This window comes from Coccinella septempunctata, chromosome 3 (assembly GCF_907165205.1).
Source record: "Coccinella septempunctata chromosome 3, icCocSept1.1, whole genome shotgun sequence".
NCBI classification, from domain to species: domain Eukaryota; kingdom Metazoa; phylum Arthropoda; class Insecta; order Coleoptera; family Coccinellidae; genus Coccinella; species Coccinella septempunctata.
Genome location: NC_058191.1, coordinates 9,066,232 through 9,087,987, shown reverse-complemented (window position 1 = coordinate 9,087,987; position 21,756 = coordinate 9,066,232). Strand labels below are relative to the sequence as shown.

The following is a 21,756-nucleotide window of genomic DNA, read 5'->3' as shown; positions in this document are numbered from 1 at the left end:
AATTAGCCGAATCAATTGGCGGCTAGCAAAAACGAATTGAACAAAAAGAGTTGAAATATGTTTATCGAATTATATACTGAAAGTCTCTATAACTATATAGTAGTCTTTAACATCTAATAAAGATTATGGGACATAGGACCTTTTTTTTGTTCGTTCATGACACTTATCTATCTTACAATACATTTATTGAATTTGTTATTTCAGAATTGGAAAAAAATCACTCGTCAGTAGATACTATATATAAAGTATTGCCTAAGAAGGTTCAAGTTTCAGATCTGTATTTTCAAAGACAAAAAAGTTATGAGAACTTATCGACATCGTGAAAATCTCATTTTTTGCTAATAAGTCAAAAACTAAGAATCGTAGAGATAGCTACGGTTTTCACCATTTTTGTTTCTTTGAAAAAGGGGTGGTAAATGTGTCATCCATTTTCTTCTAGCTCTTGAGATCCCCTCAGTGGAAAACAAATTTTGCCCATCAATATTTTGAAATTTTATTTATAAACTTGAAAAGAACACAAAAATAAGTTAGATTAAATATGTACCTAGTAATTCAGCGTTGAATTTTTTTACTTATTAATTGAGTCTCATTTAGATGTTTCAATAAAAGGGGATCACAAAATATGTATTGATGATGGAGATAACCATTAATATGATCAATATAATTTCAGTTGAATCACTTGACGAATTATTATACACCAAGCGCACTCACATGAGTGATGTGGGTGTGGCTATCGAAATATCCTGAACAGAAAAAAGAATTCACTTTTTAATGTAATAGTTTATCCTGTTGATAGGAGAAATAATGATTAAGATCAAATCAGACTATAAATGAAATCGTATTATATCAATCCAGATATTGATATTACATTACTGAACAATATGATAGAATAAAGCGCACCAGAGCGATCCTTATAATATTCATCATTAAACATCAAAAAAATTTAAACTGAAATATCTGTTGAATGTTGTATCTTATTCATAAACCAATTCAAAAGGAAGTTTAGCAAATTAGGAGATATAAACCACAAATTACTGAGTATGTGTATAATCTATGGTCAGTACATTGTACTCGTCTGAAATTTTTATTCTTTTATTTGTTGTACGAGTATATGAATCTCACATGTGAACTGTAATGTACAAGATATTACAAGGATAAGTTAAATATAACAAATACATTTTAATTGGAATTTTAATTCACAATTCACAATGTTCATTGAAATTAGAGCTTATTTCAGTTTCTTCTTGGGGCGGAGATTGTTGGTGTGTCCGCATTTAGTCTTTCTGCAGTTGGTTGCTCGAGGATGTAATCTTGCATAACACTTACGGCAGATCATCTTGTCGCAGTTGTACTTCTGAGCTAGCAGTCGAAGAGAAGGTTCAATAATACCACCACGAAGACGTAACACCAAATGAAGAGTAGATTCCTTTTGGATGTTATAATCAGAAAGGGTTCGTCCATCTTCCAGTTGTTTACCAGCAAAGATCAAACGTTGCTGATCCGGAGGAATGCCCTCTTTGTCTTGAATTTTAGCTTTTACATTTTCTATCGTATCTGATGGCTCGACCTCTAGAGTGATTGTCTTACCCGTAAGGGTTTTCACAAAAATTTGCATTGTGACGATTTCTGCAACAAGAAATTATTTTGTCAATGTGTTGTCGTCAGGTTGAACATTGAAGACTCTTTATAAAACAATCTAATTTTTCCATAAATTTAAACGTAAAAACTTACCTGCGAGAAAACAGAACCTAATTGATAACCTTAAATGCAAACTGAAATGAGTGAAATGTGAAATGAGAAATGAGGTTAGGAATGAAATGAAACCCTCCACACTTTATGTGCTGCCATCTATTTACATATTTATGAAGTAATTGTCGCAAAATACAGATAACATCGTCTCGGTTACTCGGTAACTTCTCGTTATCACCCAGCTTTGGTGCGAATACGATTTTTTTCACTGATCTAACACCTACCACGATCCTTTTAGTTCTTAATAATTTCCTCAACGGATTGCTGATCTAATACGGTTGTTTTAGTTATAAGTTATAAATAATTACCCTGTGTAGTTTTGATAACATGCGTTTTTTATAATGAAGGTATCCAATACTAATGAGTATTCAATACTCAATGCCAAAATTATTATTTATAATTAGCCTATGCCAATCCCAATACCTATGGATAATATCATTGTATAAAGCCCACCTTTATACAATGAGCTGACAAGCTCTATGAGCTTGTGCGAGTTCGGAAAACCACTTATGTTCTATGTAGGATTTACTATGGTGAGTTTATGCAGGAGTAACGAGTAACTAAGAACAAATACCTAAGAATGGTGACAATCTCATGGGCATATAGCAAACACGTGCACACCATCGTGGAGGATGGTGTGCACGTGTTATTAGTAGCATGTGTTCTCAGTAACCCTGCATAAACTCACCATTACTGTATCTTTACCCCACCTTAGGCACACCACTGTTAATTTCAACCCAACAGTGAATGATGAGAGTAAATGCATTTTCAGCCATTACAAAACTCTCGCACTGACATCGTTATGGTGGCAACTTATGTGAGTCAGATCATTTTCCAATGATAAACTAGTTCACTGGCAAATTTCAATTAAACCAGAATACTTGTAGAGCACGTTGTAATCTAAATACTACATCTAAGTGCGTCGCCGCCAGGTTTTCCACTACCTGACCTTGAGAGTGGGTGCTACCTCAGTAGACCCTCAATACTAATCAATCTTAAAGGGTCCAATATATAAAACCCTTGACGATTTTTATTGCTAGCTCTTTGACTATAAGTTTGTATTTTTAGAATGTTTGCAGAAGTTTTTGGTTATTTTTCAGAGATTAATTTTTTTAGCATTACACAGTCATAAACTGTAATATTCTGCATGAAGTTTATAGAGATAAAAATGATACATAATGATAGACACACAAAAAGTTTATAATATTTATTTATACATAGTGTATTTTTTATACAATTCCATATCAGACTTTTTTGGATTGAACCCTCCAGTGAATCCTGTGGTTATGTACCTTTCATAAATTTGTATGGATTCCATCTTTACTTTAGGTGGACTAACACTCATTGAAGAATCTTTCGATGATGTATAGGGTCTCAAATTGAACGCTACAGGAGTGAAATTCTTAACAGCGGTCCCATTGGCCTTTTTACCAATTAAAACATATCTGGAAATTCAATTGGACATTATTTGCGAATATTCTCGATGCACTCACAAACACAAACCGTTTATAAGCCATCAGATCTTGTTTTTTTGGTTCAATCAGTTCTGTTCCATATACTTCTTTCATCGTTGGAAATAAGGATTTGAATGTTATGGGCTGAGAGTCAGATACTTTTGAACCTGACATTGAGCAATCGATTATATGGAAACCATCGTCATCAGTTGCTGATTCATCTTCACTAGAACTGAAGCAACATTTGTTTTAGAAGAATTCTTATCTTTGGTTCTGAACGCTCAAGATGCTAGCAAAAGCATTTTCTGAATAATTCATTTTTAAACTACACTCACGGGCAAAAAAACTCGGCCTACTAAAATTTTCCTGAAGTTCGTTGTCTAAGAACTTTCGTAATTTTTCATCGATTCAAATTGTTTCTGCGCCAAATTGTAGATAAATTTTTTTGTATTGAAACAAACACCATAAAAGTTTTCTAAAAATGGTGATAGTTTATTCATAAAGGGTGAAAAAAAAATGTATTTGTAGTACATTTTTTTAACACCCTGTGAAACAGTTCGGGAAATTTGTAGAGTTTACGCTCAGTGCTCAGTTTATTACAAAGACCATCCTTTTCGACATCTGTCAGTTTTTAATTCACCTTGATATCTCGATTTCTTTTGAAGAAACATATAATAAAAGCAATGAGAGGTTTGCCGATTGCACTATGTCTGAAGGAGTCTCATATCAAGGAGGTTCTGTTTATGGTATGGGCCGGTGTATCAAGAGCAGCACGTGACGAATTATTATTTATTGAAAACGGAGCTCTTAATGCTCAATGTTACAAAAAAGACGTTCTTTAGGAAACTGTTATTCCCTATGTTCCATTGGTTGGAAATGACTTCATTAATGCACGACGATGCAAGACTGCATATAGTAGTTATTTCCGCTAGAGGTGGGCATCGAAATATTGAAAAATGCCAATTATGTTTTTCTGTTTGTTTCAAATTACCGATAAATATTATTATTTTTTTTAAATACGTTTACCTTCAAAAGAAATCAAGATATAAAGGTGAAATAAAAACTGAAAGATGGCGAAAAGGATGGTCTTTGTAATAAACTGAAAACTGAGCGCATAACTCTACAAATTTCCCGAAATGTTCCACAGGGTGTTAAGAAATTGGATTACAAATACAATGTTTTTTACCCTGTATAAATAAGCTATCAACATTCTTAGAAAACTTTTCAGGAGCTTGTTTCAATACGAAAGAATTTTTCTACAATTTGGCGTGGACAATTGAAATCGATGAAAAATTTCGAAAGTTCTTGTACAAGGAACTTCAGCAAAATTTTAGGTTGCCGAGTTTTTTTGCCGGTAAGTGTTTTCAATAATAGAGATAATTCAATGCTAGAGGACAAGGAAAAACAATTTTTATATACATTTGTATAAATTTGATTTCAAGTAAGGTGTTATTAGAGGTCATTTCCAACAAGCTGAAATGGATAGAAATACTTTTTTTTTGTTGGAACACCTGTTTGTATTCCTATCTTCATAAATCAATAAAAAGAGAAAATAAAAAGATATTATGGATTTTTCACTTTTTAAGAAACTTCTGCGTTTGTTCTGGAACCAATTGATATTGTGAGAACTGAAGGGTACTCAACTCTAAACAGTTCTTGGAAATAAGGTGGAAATTTCTTAAGAAGTCAAAAACCTTTCTTGAATAATGATTCAATGGGCACAATTACGAAATGATGAGGTCGATACTCGATGAAAATCTATAATTGGAACTAAAAACAAAAATGACTTTTTTAAACCATGACACACTTCGCTGTCACAATAGCATCTTCAGGTGGGAGAGGATAAACTGTTTTAGTTTAGCCTAGTTTACCTTCACATACCTGAAAATGCTATTGTGATAGCGAAATACATGTCGTGGTTTGAAAATTCATTTTTGTGAAAATCATATACATATGTAATTTGTTTTTAAGACCCAATTTATTGCAAATGACCTGAAGTAACCCCTTTGAAGTATCACCTCCAATTCCCTTCACCCTGTATAATCCTTATAGAGAACTGAGAATTATGAGAGTAATTACCTTGTGCTTGAAGCTGTGGAGCTTGTTGAACTCTGACCAGAGACAGATGGATTCTTCATCATATTACCTTTAACAGAAACATCATCTCTTTTTCTAACTGGTCTAATTCTTATACTGAACGGACTATAATCTGTAGTGAAATTCGGGAGGAAATCCCTGAAGGAATGACTTATTTGAAAAGCGAAGACTTCGCTCATAACACTCAATTCGTTTGGTCGATGATAGTCAACATAGGCATCTATCATTTCCACATCTTTAGAGTGTACTTGTATGATTTCGTAACAAGATTTTGTTGCATCGTTGAAGGAATATGGCAAGCAATTTACAACATCCTCGTCCCACCACTGACTGAGTGATTTATTTGTATAAACGTTGGGCTTATGATGGAAGTAATAGTCATTTTGATATTCCCATATTTGTGGCTTATTTTCTTCTGGTATAAAGATACCGAGGAAAATGTTAATTGTGTTTTGTTTTTCAGCATCAGAGAATGTATTGCTATAATAACGACTCAAGGTTTGCATGATGTCATTGCCTTGGGATGTCCATGGAGCTGTTTTTCTACAAAAATTCAGTGTGTTTGCTTCAAATGCATCAATAGTAGTAAAAGTTTATGAATTACAACAAGTATCATAGCATAAATTGAATAAAACACTTTGATGACAGTGAAACCTCATAAACATCCCAATTGCCAATTATAGAAATGAGATGATTCGAAAAGTTTCCATGAAATAATGTTTTTTTGAGAGGAGCTCTTGCATATTATCAATTTCTGAATCTCAGTTGGTCTGTGTGTGTAGCCAATAATGCAAAATATGAAAATTAATGAAGGCTTTTGCAGCGTGATACTAATTGATCAATAGGAGTTTCTTCTTCTTTAACTGCTTGGGCAAGATTATATTTCGCCATTTTGCTACTCCCAATTCATGTAATGTTGTATGGATGTGCTACATTTATCCTCCACTCTGAGATAGGTCGACCACGAAGCGGACGTTTATTGGTCCATTCCCTACACTTCGCATTGACTTATCTTTTGTGTAATTGATAACTGGCAACCAGGCGCTATGTAGAGGGTGTCCTATTTAAAGTGTCCCTATACCTTATTATGGAAACTAAAGGAGCTAGAAGAAAAAGTTGAATACAAAACTTGTCTGTAATCAATTGAGCTTTTATTTTGTACAACCCACAATAATACGGGGTGCTCCGTTTTTTCCCTGTTGGTATCAACTTTCTTATTTTAAATGGAACACCCTGTATATTATTGCATTGAATTCCTTGTAAAATTTTAAGGTAACTTTGGCATGACAACCATGGTCCTATATAGCACCGATTCTGAGATATTCGACTTTTTCCTAAAATTTTGACAGCTGTAGGTGCTCACTAAAATAGCTTATACAAGTTTTTTAATGAACGTATGAAAACCAAGTTTTGCCCAGCTCTTGCCAACATATTGGATTATAAGTTACATCTCTATTTTTAGCAATCTGATATACAGGGTCTTCAAAAATTAAAATTGAAATTCAAATAGAAGTTCAATCAAAACTTGATTTTTTCAAATGGCAACCTATATTTTTTTCTTGTTCATCATGTAGAGCAGGTTAAAATGAGCAAAAATGTATTCAAACTTTTTCTGTAAAGTAAATAGTTTCAGAAATATGGACGAAAAAGTACATTTTTCTGTAAGTACCAACGATATAATTAATTAATTAAGCTAATAGAATATGGTGACTATGGAAACTAGCACTTCAATTGTATTTTTTTGAGTGTTTTTTTGTGTTGTCAGACAACTACTTGATTATTTTGAGAAAAATGTATCTGTTAGTTGAGTCTCCCTTTAAAATTGAAATAATTTAATTTTATTTGGATCGAGTACTGATTATGAGAAAAAAAGTCTTTTTGTGTTTCATTAGTCCATCTAGTTAATAAAATTCATCAAAAAAATCAAAGCAAACTATACAGCAGCAACACTAATTAATAATTATCACTGATCGACAAAATTATAGCTTTGTTCTCCCACCTAAGGAAAATATATATATTTTGAATCTTCGTAGCCAAGGTATAAACGCACGATAAATAAAAAGTGGAAGTTAGCTCTTGTTGTTTTTTAATAATTATATTCATGATTTTTAACAAAAACAATGCATTATAATATTTGCAATGGTGTAAAAGATTCCGATCGCTTAGATCTTTTGTCTTTTCTGCTGTAGGACGACTCCAGTATTTCTCTAACGATGGACCAACAATAATCAGCAAGCATAGAGGGTTCCCCTTTGCCTTGGTAGCGTTTTTCGAATGACGCGATGTCTTGATGGAATCGCTCTCCATGCTCGTCACTTACGGCTCCCATATTTTGTGGAAAGAAATTAATATGTGATTGCAAAAAGTGTATTTTTAAGCCCGATTGCAACAGCCGAGAATTCTCTAGAGAATTTGCTCGAAAATTCATGCGCCGTGAATTATATACCATTGCATACGCACTTTCGGTAGAATTCTCTGTTCAGTTGCATACAAAATAATCTCTGCCGTTTTCTTGCGAGAATTTTGTAGAGAATTCTCTAGAGAATTTTCGGCTGTTGCAAACAGGCTTTAAGGACATGTTGCATCTCATTTTTTGATGAGCCTGTAACATCGTTTTGACGATATTTACATATTGCGGAGATTTGTGATTGCCAAGAAAATTTTTGGTCACTTCTACAAAGGACAACCAGGCTTCTTTTTCAAAGTCATTCAATGCTGCCAGAAACCGAACTTGTTTCAATAGTTTGTTTATTTTATAAAGTATCGTAGGGTACAGAAGTGCGAACATGGACAATTCACGCATGTCTTTTATTTTGATAACGGGAGCTAAACAAACGTAAGTACTATTATTTTTGTAATAAGGTGAGGAATACCTAACAAAAAAAAATATAAATCTCTTAGGTGGGACATGTTGCATCCCATTTTTTGATGAGCCTGTAACATCGTTTTGACGATATTTACATATTGCGGAGATTTGTGATTGCCAAGAATATTTTTGGTCACTTCTACAAAGGACAACCAGGCTTCTTTTTCAAAATCATTCAATGCTGCCAGAAACTGAACTTGTTTCAATAGTTTGTTTATTTTATAAAGTATTGTAGGGTACAGAAGTGCGAACATGGACAATTCACGCATGTCTTTTATTTTGATAACGGGAGCTAAACAAACGTAAGTACTATTATTTTTGTAATAAGGTGAGGAATACCTAACAAAAAAAATATAAATCTCTTAGGTGGGAGAACCCTTGTTGAATAGTGTATCGTTGGTTCTTCCGAGAAAATGCACTTTTTCGTCCATATTTCTGAAAGTATTCACTTTACAGAAAAAGGTTGGATACAGTTTTTGCTTATTTCAACCAGCACTACATGATGAACAAGAAAAAAATATAGGTTGACATTTGAAAAAATTAAGTTCTGATTGAACTTCTATTTGAATTTTTAACTTCAATTTTTGAAGCTAAAAATAGAGATGCAACGTATGATCCAATATGTTGACAAGAGCTAGGCAAAATTTGGTTTTGATTCATCCATTAGAAACCTCATATCAGCTATTTAATAGAGCACCTACAGCTGTCAAAAATTCAGGAAAAAGTAGAATATCTCAGAATCGGTGCTATAGTATAGGACCATGGTTGCCATACCAAAGTTATTTGATAAGGAATTCAAAAATTCAATAATATACAGGGTGTTCCATTTAAAATAAGAAAGTTGATACCAATAGGGAAAAAACGGAACACCCTGTATTAAGGTGGGTTATAAAAAATAAAAGCTCAATCGATTACAGACAAGTTCTGTATTTAATTTTTTCTTCTAGCTCCTTTAGTTTCTATGATAGGGTATAGGGACACTCTAACTAGGACACACTGTACCTCAGGAATCTTTTTTCTGTTGATGATATTATTTTATGTTGGTAAATCAGTGGAGATTCAGGATTCAGTATAATACAGTGTTTTGAGAAAGCAAATATGGAGCTGTTGGGGACAATAATGAACTCTTTTGATGTAAAAAAGACACTTCCTATATGTAATCTGTATGGTAATAACCAAGTGAGGGATGATCTTGGACTGAGATTTCTATAAAGATGTCTACCGCAGTTGTAGTCGGCAGTCAGGTATAATACCGAAATAGCATGGTGGAAACTTCGGGTATTCATAAATTGAAAAATTCGTCATTCAAGCATTCAATTTGCTTATTTAATTTAATTGCACAAAAGGTGTCTGTCTTGAAAAAATTTTATGTAGATTTTGATCAGCAATTTCAACGAATAATTCTAAAGTATCACAACACAATACAATTGAAAAGCGATTCTTGGACTCCTAAACTGTCCTAAACAAAAAGGTCTGGAAGGGAAATTTACACTTTTGCTATTATGAAAGGAATAAATACATGAAAATAGAGCCTAAGGCTGCGACTGCAGTTCCACATCGTACGGATCGGATCAAAAGGACTAAATCAAGAGGAGTTTATACCACGGGACTTTCTCGCCATTCGTTTAAGGCGTGAAGGGGGAAAGACTACCTGTGGGATGGTACCGGAACATTTGAAAGAAAAGTAGAAGTTACGAATAATTCAACAGTTTTCACTCTCGTCGAAAATGTGGCAGAATTTAACGAACGTCTTTTTTCAATTTCATCAGGATACGAATTGTAGCAAATGGCGAGACTTTTCGAGAATTTTTTTCATGTAAAATTTCATAGAAGGGATAATTGCACCTCGGAAAGTTAATAACATGAATGAATAATTGTTCTTCAATGAAAACAAGTTTTAATTTTTTTTCCATTAGATGAAAAAGGAAATTTCTGACTTTTCGAGGTGACGAACTGATTGAATTGAATTGTAATGAAAACCCCATATAAATTAGTGGTTTCTGACGTAAGATATTCATTTTCTCTTTTTGTAATGACCACTATAACGGTGTAGACCCCTTTTAAGGCAGTGCATCCACTTAAACTGTGAGGTGCATCAGAATATCGGAAAAGTTGTCCCTGTGAGCAGGGCAGTCGGCATTACCGTGGGGCTATTGTGTCCAGGCGTATAATACGGATCTTTGAACTATTCCTGTATAAGGCTATCTAAAATTCTTTTGATCTAATCCATCCTTCGAAGCGGAACTGTAGAGGCTCTCATCCTTTATCCGTAAAAATTGTTCATTTGACCCAACTCAAGAAATGACATTATATTTTCAGAAAATTATTTTTAGGAGTGTTGAAAATAAATGTCGAAATATTTTCTTACTTATCGATTTCTTTTTGAATTATGAATGATATATTTAGAAGATTATACAGAGGTATCAAAATCTCTGGGTAAATTCAAAACCATTTTCTTACCTGTACGTTTTAATCCTGTGAACTAACTGAGATCCACCGTATTGAAGTGCAAGAGTGTCGCCATGATCTTCATATAAACATTCTAACATCCTTACACAGTCAGTATCGAATTCAAGTTTGGGTGAATCCAAAATACCCAGAGCGCAAAGTTGATAACCCAAAACGCACTTTCCTATGGCGAACTGAGCAGTATTGGTTCTATCTAAGCAATCCACACAATTCGTTCTTATTATTCCGGTTTGTAAACTCACAAAATCGTTCTCTTTGTGAAGTCCCACCACAGTGTTTGGTTTCTGTGAATAATATTTTTGTTGATTGTGGAATATGCCTGTTTTCGTAACTGCATTGGTGGCTATATCTGCCAAATATTTCATAACATTTGCGGTGCCTTTATTTTTCCTTGCCATGTCGAAGGTTTTGTATATAATTTGGTTTTCCACTGACAGGAATTGGTTCAGATATTTTATAGCATTACTTAAAACTTCACTCAATAAACTCTCTTGTGGTTTTCGTTCTTTCTGTTTTACCAAGTTCAATACAATTATAGGAGATCCATATCTACTGAAGAGTTCATTGAAATGTATGGCTGCAGTTTCTGCAAATGGGTCTGGAAGATCTAGAGTTATAGCAGGTTTGGCCACCATTTTCCCCATTTCTTGCTTCCAGTGACCTTGAGCAAAATATTAGTCATACTGTCATGTATTATTTATTTGATTAAAAACTAAAAAAACACTACAGCAATAAAAATGGTTATTTTCCTACTGCCACGCATTTTTATCTACTTTCCCACACTCATTTCAGTTTCACAAGTGTCACTGTCTTGCACAATGCGGGCCATTAATTGACGGTGTGTAATATTTAAGAAACTGAAATGATTTAATGGAAAACTATAGCTTCGGTAATTTCTTTTTGCTTATATTTCAAAAGCTTGTTAATTTATGTGTAAATTCTATTGAGTGAATGAAAATTAGTATTATATTATATAACATCATTTTTCTACAACCTTTTATTCTCCATTTTCCTTCACCCATTTCAGATTATAAAATATCATTTCTCTAAATGGAATAAAAGCTATAAATGTGATTTGAGAAGCAATGAGCGGATAATAATTTTTCAAAATCAAGTTAATATTTTAGAAATACAGACCTGGAATTGATCCTCTCATCTGTACAAAAGATGTGAAGTGACCATCTGTCAATGATGACACTCCTGAATCATGTACCATTTGTTCGGTTTCAACCTCATTAGCTACATCACCCTGAAAATTGGCTCCTCTTTTCAAAAATCTGGTTCCAGCATATCTGCAAGATCTACGAGCAATCAAGGTCACATAAATTGCTCTACCAAACACATTGATTGTTGATTGGCCAATGAATCCATGGATTATATATAGCAGCCAATCTGGATGAAGTTCAGCTTCCACCAAATTCAATAGATGATTGTTCCATACAAATTTCCTATATGGTCTAGTACGAATACCATAGGTTTCTATACCATCGTTAGAATCCAATGTTATATTAAATTTAGTCTTTTGCTCCTCTTGGGTATTATTAGAGCTTTCATTCGAAATATTATTAGGTATAAACTGCTTTGGAGTTGCAAGGTTATGCTGTAGGCTGTGAGTAAGGTCATAACTATAACTGAAATAAATTGTATGTTTAGGATTCAGTTAAGTTGTTGCTCTTGATATAAATGATATATGATGGAGCATGCAATCACCTAAAATAGAAATTACTAGCTAGATCGATGCTCTGAAACATCTTGACATATCTTGGTTCTTCAGGATGTACAATCCTAATAGATTCATGTGGAATGTATATCATGTTAGTATCTTCTATTTTATATAAAGTATGCATCCCAACAACAGCAACTTTTCTGCGTTTTGTAATCAAAACAATATAATAACCTTCTAAAAATCTGATGAAGCCTGAAACATAAGGTAATTCTAATCATCTACGCTCTGTTAGCTGTATATATTTCTGGTGAAGGACATCATACCTGCTATTCCAAAGGCTGAAATTATTTTGGGAGAACCTTTGGTAGATGTACTATTTCTATTTCCTGCTAGAATCATGTTGATTAAATTATGAATTTCCTGTGCAGTATATTCTACTTTATCATCATAAACTACAAGTTCTTTTGGTTCCATTCGATCAATCTTAATAACTCTAAACCTTGTTTGAGTGTTGTTGGAACCCACAAGATAAAATTTCTGGAATTATTCAATTAGACTAGAATCAAAATAATCAAGGAGTACATACTGATTTGGTTTCATATAATGCTATTTTTTGTATGCAACTAATGATAGGATGAAAGCGTAGATTTGTCTTCTTCATTTTTTTCGAATTTCAGAAATTCACTTTTCTATTCAAACATTCAAACGGTATTAATGAAAGTAGACTAGCAAAAATTAGGGAGTTCTCTTTAATCTTTGGTGGACTAGTTATCACAGAACACGAATAATAGCTGTTATTATTATTATCACTGCATAAAATAACCAAATTTGTTTATGTTTACTTATGATTGTCAAATTGACAACTTTGAACAGCTGATTTCGAGTTCAAGGTTCTCACCACAGAACATTAGAATTATTTCCTTTTCTCTCTAATTCTTGACCCAAATAGTCAGGGCCTAAATTCTGGAGGGGTCTGTACCCTCCATAGCCTAAATGCAGGCACCTCAACTGTTTTTTGGGCAGGGAACTAATAACCAGGCGGTGAACTCATTCAGATAATTTTGGACCACGAGTTGCAAGCGTACGCTGTTAGAGCGCTAGTGTCGCTTTCCTTGGCAACACAGAAATACGCAATCGGCAAATCCTTAACCATAAAATTCGAAATGTAAACAAACTTTGACGTTTGTCAGTACTCTTTTCGAGATTATACGGCCTAACAGAGTTTTTCTAGAAAATCAAGATATTTATCGAAATTATCGGAAGTGAATTGACTGATTTATGTTTCGTAAAGAAAGATAAACATTCTTTGGAAATACTTCATTTAAAAGGGATGAATTGTGGAATAAAATCGAGCGAGGATATTGGTGATCCACTGTACCTAGACACAAAATCCTATTATTTCACAGATTCTTTCTTGAATTAAACCTAGCTAATGAAGTTGAGGTAGCATATACAGAATTTGTGAAGTTTCTATTTAAAGTATTTCAATTCCATGTTATGATATAGGTATTCCTCATACTGAAATCTCAAGAGACATAAATATGTTTCAGCTCATGGAACAAGTTCTGCAGATGAAAAAAAAGCATTCATTTGGAAGTATGAAAATTATGAAGTTGTATTTCTAAATAGTCAATTGAACTTAGCAGAAAACTCTCGCGAAGAAAAATCGTTTTTTCGGAATCAATATTTCTATTCAGAAACCCAGACAATAATCCCAATATAACTTCTCCAAATAATAATTATAATACTTTGTTGGACAACGTGAGATAAGAGGAAACATAAGAAACAAAACTTGTTTTGACTTGCAATATGTACTAGCATTAGCCATTTTTCCACCCCTGCAAAATAACTCGAGGTGCTGTTTCAAATTACGGGCACGCATTGAAGGATGGCCGAATTAGAGAAATAATGAAACATTCGAGAGAAATTTTAAGTTGAATAGGGAGAATAAAAGAAGAAAAACCTTCCTGTTCCTAATTTCATTACTTTTTCTGAGTACCATCAGGAAAAGAAATACAAGAAATCATAAAAGTTTATTTTCATCCTTTATTTTCCTATAACACTCAAAATTTTTCTCGAATTTTTCATTATTTCTCTGATTCGGCGCTCTTTCAATGCGTCCTCGTCGATTTGAATCTCTCGCCTCCTGCTAGTAAGGTCCGGACGGGAGGAAGCGGAAGCCGCACGGGCAAAGATTATAATCTTTGCGCACGGGCAAAAAGAAGGTAGTTCCACAGTACGCTGTTTCAGCGCTAGTGTTGCAGACAAAAAACACGGACAAGAAGATTAGCACGGGAGTTACCATTCTCTTGATGTTTATGTTCTGTGCTAATAACTAAGTCACTGCTCTTGGGTCATTGTCGTACAGAAGCAGGTAGATTTCATTGGTCAATTTTGAAGTGTCAGATGAGACAATTATACCGTTTCAGATTCAGGGGCCTCGTCTCTGGATAGAATTAAATTCGACCACGAATTCTCCATCAATAATGATCGTTTGAGATCATTTTCGGTTAAATACATCTGTGAAAATGAAAATTGTTCCTAGCAACAAGCGCACTTAAGTTTAAGTAGTTGATTTTCTAACAAGTTTAAGAACGTAAGAAGTCGACCAGAGACAAGAGACTCTTTCCCTTTCTCTATAGAGTCGACTGCTTGACTTGTAGCCACAGAAAAGACACCTCCTTAAACATGAGTTGGAAACATTTTTTCTGCAGTACTTCTTTTTGATCGAATAAAGGGGTTATAAAAGTTAAAAAATATTTTCACCCCACGTGTTTCTGATTATTTTAGCCTTTTTTGTTTTTTGCTCTTTTGGCCTTCCAAGAGTTTCTAGATCATTTCAGAACATCCTAATTCGGTTGCCGAGTTGTTACAAAATGTCAATCTTTTTAACTCTTCTTATATTGATTTTTGATATAATATCATATAAAGATAGTCATAACATGAGTTTATAACTGAAATTGGAACATTTGTGCGTATATTTACGAATTTAACTTAGGTAATCTTAACTGAAAATCTGGAATATCTTAAGGGTTGTTCAATGATTGCAGCATGTGTCGAAACGAAACTTTTGTAATTTTACATCTCAGATTTCCATTTATTATATATTATTATTATTATATAATTGGAGCATGCATATGCATGCATATGCATGCACCTTCAAGGACCCATGGCCATATGAAAGACTTAAAACAAGGAAATAGAAGGCCTCGGTTTGAAAGGTGTTTATAAACAGATATTAACCGGGAATTGCGTTTGATTAGAAATTGAAACATGTAGCAGGTCATAGATAAAGAACATATGCCATCACGCTGATAACTACCAGTTATAATGTAGGTATGCATTTATTCCGTCGATAAATGGGAATCAAAATTTAATCTATGAATATTTTGAAAAAGATGCGAGAAAACCACAAATGAAAAAAAAATACAGATTTTCGTTTCAGTTTATGCTCGCCAATTGACGATTATTTTAACTTCCAATCCTCAAATGAAGAATTAAACTCAATACCTAAATTGTTTCCTATAGGAAATCTATTGGTAGTAGTTTTCACTTCCTTATTTGAATCTTTCAATGTGTATCAAAATGTCAACTGTTTTTGAAATGGTTGAATTTTTTCAGTTCGAAGAGAATTCTCCATTAAAATATCATTCACAAAATGACAAATTGTACCGCATATTTGTTAAACAAAATGAAGAAATATTCGAAATAAGGTGTCATTCTTTCTTAACCTAACCCAAAATTATACGGAGAACTACTTACAAAAGATATAATATAAATAAAATTCATCACATTTTTTGGATTCCCCATCGAATTTTGATCATGCGACCTCGATGATATTAGGAACAGCATTAGTTTTCGTAATGAGCAAAATACGAAAAACAGTGTTTCCAAACGTGTGTTTCACACAATATATATTTTTCTTATTTTGAATACTCAAAAATAGTATTCAAGATCTTGGAATATATGTTGAACAACCCACCCCATACAGCTACCCCATATCGAATGATCAATAGAACTAAAGACTCACATACTACCTACTTTTAGTAACATGACTTCACTGAACCAATGCTAATTGGAGGGAACACGGAGAACACAACTCTTGATGTTCATATTTACTAGCAAGCCCATTGATACGCCTATGCGGACAGATGCTCCTAGGCGGACAGATACGCCTCTGCGGACATACTGCAAATTTTCAATCGTGAATTCTCCCCTGAAGCGCCAAATGAAACTCCCATGTTCATTCCCAAAGTCAATGGGATGAATAAGAATAGCAAAATAATCTATAATTAATTCGAAGTAAATACGTAACAAAAACACAGCCGTCCTTTAAAATCTAAAATTGAAAAGTAAAAGTTAAGTAACTTGAAGTGTTGCTTTTGTTAATTAGAATAGTAACATTTAGGAAACAGAAAATCAGAGTAATGACTCAAAGAATTGAGCCGCTAATACTCAGAATTTATGGTTGCAACAAGATGGTGCACATTCATATAACACGTACATACATAGGTAGGTACCTATGTATATTTTGTGAATACTTTTGGAGGCCGGTGGTTGGAAAATTGTGGTCCTCATCTCTGGCCCCCACGTTCACCCGATCTAACACCCATAGATTTCTATATTTTGGCTAAAAAATATGCAGCATGACTGTCGAAGAGGACTGTCAACAACGAGTCAGAAATGCATTCAGGTTAGTTTCAAGTTATGAAAAACTATCTAAACACTAAGTGAAGCACCTTTTCAGATCTATTCCTCTTGGTGAAATTAGGAGAGCAACGCATGAACCATTTCTGAGATCTGAGACGCAATTCCGTAACATCCGGAAGTGATAGAAACTTGAAAATATTTTAGATTTTCTCTTCATCTCGGATAACACAATAGCCTCTACCTTCCATAAAATATTCTCATATGGTTCCATTTCAATTACGAGGATATATTGAAAAATTCTTAGCCTACTATAGAACCAAACAAAATTTCAATGTCAAAATATTTTATTACTCAACATATTCTCCTCTTTTTTTGGATACATTTATTACAGTGAACCTGTACGTCTCTAGACCTTTAAAAAAATGTTTCTTCTTGCTCTGCAAACCAGATATCCAAAGCTTTTATAACCTCCTCATTGGAAGAAAATTTACGAACTTTTTTTCAGTTGAAGAAAGAGATGATTGTCGGATGGAGCCAAATCTGGAGAATAACCCCCTAACCCTAAATCACGAATTTTTTGCATCGCAACATGAGATTTTGTGTGCAGCGGCGTTGTCCTGCAAAAACAAAACACCTTTGGATAGCTTTCCGCGTCTTTTCTCTTTAATTTTTTCCCATTGAGTGTTCAGTAATGTCGAATAGTAATCTCTGGTTATTCTTCTACCCTCATCTCAAAAATCAATCATGATTACTCCATGGTAATCCCAAAAAACTGAGGCAAGAACTTTTCCAGCAGATTTTTGGACACGAAACTTCTTAGGTCTTGGAGAACCAGAGTGCCGCCATTCAATCGATTGTTGCTTAGTTTCTGGATCTTAGAAATGTACCCAAGTCTCATACATAGTAACAATTCGGTTTAAGAAGTCTGCATCGTTTTCAAATCGAGCACAGATCGAACGCGAAGCTTTTATCCTGGCACGCTTTTGGTCAACATTCAAACATTTCGGGATCCATTTTGCAGCAATTTTTCTCATGTCCAAATTGACGTGAACGCGTTCGTATGAAATATTCAGTGCTTCAGATATCCGTTTTAGTCCAATTCGACGGTCTGATAAAATCATGTTATGAACTGCATCAATATTTTCGGGGACTGACAGAAACTGGCCTTCCCGATTGGTCATCATCTTCAATGGAAAATTTACCCCTTTTGAAGCTTGCAGTCCAATTTTTCACGGTGGCATACGAAGGACATTAATCGCCAAAGGTATTAAGCATATCTTCGCAATATTTATTTTTATGCATGGAACTGGTCTAGGCTAACTAGATATCAATACATCCTCGTACAAAAACTGTATCGATGATGTATGTTTTCAACAATTGTTGGGAATTGTTTTTTTTTCGGAACTATAGGATAAAATTGAAATATACAAACCTTGTTTATTTGAGATGGTTTATTATTGACCGATAAAAACAGAATAGAGCAAAACAAACTTGTTTGAAACGAAATAATTCGAAATATCTTCGGAACGATAACTTCTTCGCCGTACTCTATTATAGATAGAGAGATAGATGTTTCAAGCAGTAGAATATTGATTTAATGAAGTATAAATTCCGCAGATATCAAATTCAAGGTCCGCACATTAGTGAAATATTGTGAATTTCAGGGAAAAGGAAAATTTTGTTTCGTTCTGGACAGGAAAAGATGAATAATGTCGAAAAATTTGATAGCATAGAAATATTGGTAATTTATCAGCAAAACATGGCTATAAAGCCAGGTTGCTCAGTTCGGTATTAAAATTGATCCATGATTAATTTTGATATTTCCCTTCAATTCTGTCAAGATAATCTAGGATCAACTTAAATCTCGGCTTAATCCTAAACTGAGCAACCGAGCCTAAATGATTCACGTTCTTTTCAACTACAGATCAACCGGTAAAAATGTAAAAGAATGCAAGTTGTTATTCATTGAAGTGAACAGGATCTTTTGTGCACTGCAGTTCTCCATGAGTCTTCGGTGACTGCTAACCGCTGAGCCTTTCGATAAAGCGCTCGAATTACTGTATAAGCACTAAGCAATGTTTTTAAAAGCGCTCACGAGCACAAAAAGACTTCAAGTGCCATTAAAAATACTCAGAACAATGTAAAACTAACGCGGTCCATATTTCGACAAAAAAAATTATTTCACATTCCTTATCAATACACTGTGAGATAAAAATGATTGAGCATCTTCATGTTTAACTAAAAAGAGTAGATACACTATATTCACGTAGAAAGTAGCACATGATGTGCATCTTTGTAAGTCTGTACCCATTTGAAAAACAAAAATTGGATGGGGTTGCAGAGAAAAACATTCAACGGATTATACGATTTCCACAAAATGAGTTTTTGCGCTTTTCGCTATCACAATAGGTTTATACCTTAACCCACCTGAAGATGCTATTGTGAATGCGAAACACGTTTCGTGGTTTAAAAACTCATTTTGTGAAAATCGTATAATCTGTTTAAAGTTCAATTATGGATTTTCATCAAGTATGGGCCACATCAATTCAATTGGGAATTCAAATGTGATGACGGGTCAGCGTTTTCATTTTGAAGGAATGGTTGGAGAAATGAAAGTGTAGATTTGAGACCTTTATTATTAGATTCTTCAGTTGATTGACAGTAAAAAGGTCAGGTTTATAGAACAAAAACCACTCCTTAAAACAATGCCGAGAGACAGAGAGAGATGCCCTCAACATAATCAATCCTTTAAAGAGGAAGAAAGAAAATTACACCGCGCTGGCTGAGCATGTTTCAAATCCTCTTCACTCCTTTGACTTCAACATCCAGTCTGTCAAAATACTAGGACATTTTGAGAATTTTGAGAAAACGCTTACTGTATGAGATGATTTCCATTAAACAAGATGAAAAATCAATTAATAAGAGAACCGATATAGAACACTTAAACACCGCCTATTATTACCTTATTAATAAGATCAGGGACTTGACAGTCGAAACTCCTAATTAGAAATCAATCACATATGCATTCGCCACATGGGACTGAGAATTCCAAAATTAATCCGACATTTGTGTTTTCTATCCGCCTTCTCTCGATGTTTCGTGAGGTGTATTTGTTTCAATTTTTTGATTACATGACTCAGACCAGTTTCCTCAAGTTCTCCAGTAGTTTCTTCGGTATCAGGCCTGTAGATGAAATGACAATAGGGATGGTCTTGACATCTTTCAGCTTCCACTGTCTCCTGGTTTGTTCCTCGAGATCTCTGTATTTTGAAATTTTTTCAGTGTGCCTATCTAGAAGATTGTTATTATTTGGAATCGCCACATCGATGAAAAGTGCTCTGTCCTCATCCTTATTGAGCAATATGAGGTCTGGTCTATTATGGGTTATTTTCCGGTCTGTCAGAACCGTGCGATCCCAGTAGAGCTTGTGATGTTCATTTTCCAATACAGCATCCGGATGGTAATTGTAATAAGGAACCTTTTTTGAACTTAGAAGTTGGTGTTTTAGTGCCAATTCTTGGTGAAGAATCTTGGCAACAGCATCATGTCTATTTTTGTACTCCGTGCCCGCGAACTTCTGACATCCCCCGGTGATGTGCTGGATAGTTTCATGTGTCGCACAGCCATAACGACAGCTATCGTCCGCCATTGAGGCATCCTTGGTGATGTATTTCATGTAATTTCTTGTTGGAATCACCTGATCCTGGATGGCGAGCATGAAGCCCTCTGTCTCAGGAAACAACCTTCCGGAAGTCAACAATTATTGTTATTATTATTATTATTATTCCTTTTGTCTTTATGAAGAGGATATAAATTGTCATATCTGTTTTCGAACAATTTCTTGAATTATTCTACCATTTTCAGCTCTCTCAAGTCTATGATGTTGTGTTTTATTGTGTTTGCCGTCTTGAAATGTTCTGAAACTGAGCTGAAAATTTCAGGAAAGTTTTCTGAGTGTTGTATTTCGAACACGAGGCCAAAGCTTCATGATCATTGAAAATAATGACCAATATGAAAAGGAAAATGATGGTTGGGATAGAGCAGCCGTTTCCCCTAGTATAGCCTGGCATTGATGAAATAAACACATAATACGGTAAAGGAGACCTTCGACGGAAAAATTATGGACCGACGAAGAAACTGGTGACTTGTAACAATGTAAGACATAAAATGTGGCACAGAAGGATCGCTCGAAAGCCTTCTTACTACCACCCGAAGAATTTATCCTTATTCTAATCCTTATTTATTGTGCCACCATTGTGCTCCATCCCAAGAAATATAAACTGAATAGCGGAAGAGAGATCTCATAAATGATGAAAAATCTGCTCAACCCGTGATGTTGCGTCCTAATTAGATGACGCATTTTGCAATGTTTCTTGGCTTTTTCGGCAAGTAGGTATACAATGTACCATAAAAAGCTGCGTATTAATTAAGCCTTTAATATAATGAGCGATGGATTGTGCTCCGAACAAAAGATGAAGATTATGATATTGCTTATGATAAATAAACTCGAAATTATTCTTTCTCTGCAGAGATTTTGATGGTACTTATCTTTTTATCTACTTGTTTTCTGTAAATTTGAATAGAGAAATAGCCACACACTATGTTTTTCTGCATGAGATTATATAGTTAATCAACCAAATAGTTGATCGCCATCGATTCAAAATACATACAGGGTGTTTCGAGCAAAGGGTCCACTAGAAGAAGGTATAGAACCGAATAAATTTATGAATATTTGTGAATCATTATGAATGGCCGATATCTATTCAACTAAAACACCGGATGTAGAGCCAAACTTAATTACCTAT

At 34.2% G+C, this 21,756-nt stretch overlaps 2 protein-coding genes across 2 annotated transcripts; both read right to left on the bottom strand.

Moving 5' to 3' along the window:
- Window positions 1-1,031: 1,031 nt before the first annotated feature.
- Window positions 1,032-1,789, bottom strand: LOC123309284 (ubiquitin-60S ribosomal protein L40). The gene is made up of 2 exons (XM_044892318.1): window positions 1,732-1,789; window positions 1,032-1,626 (listed from the first exon to the last, which is right to left on the bottom strand). The coding sequence occupies exon 2, from the start codon at window positions 1,613-1,615 to the stop codon at window positions 1,229-1,231; it is 387 nt and encodes a 128-aa protein (XP_044748253.1). The 5' UTR covers window positions 1,616-1,626; window positions 1,732-1,789; the 3' UTR covers window positions 1,032-1,228.
- A 1,152-nt stretch (window positions 1,790-2,941) lies between these two features.
- LOC123309934 (polyphosphoinositide phosphatase) lies at window positions 2,942-13,152 on the bottom strand. Its single transcript, XM_044893244.1, has 8 exons — window positions 12,888-13,152; window positions 12,625-12,838; window positions 12,346-12,553; window positions 11,773-12,266; window positions 10,627-11,296; window positions 5,283-5,843; window positions 3,253-3,435; window positions 2,942-3,194 (listed from the first exon to the last, which is right to left on the bottom strand). The coding sequence occupies exons 1-8, from the start codon at window positions 12,960-12,962 to the stop codon at window positions 2,957-2,959; spliced, it is 2,643 nt and encodes an 880-aa protein (XP_044749179.1). The 5' UTR covers window positions 12,963-13,152; the 3' UTR covers window positions 2,942-2,956.
- Between the last annotated feature and the right edge of the window lie 8,604 nt (window positions 13,153-21,756).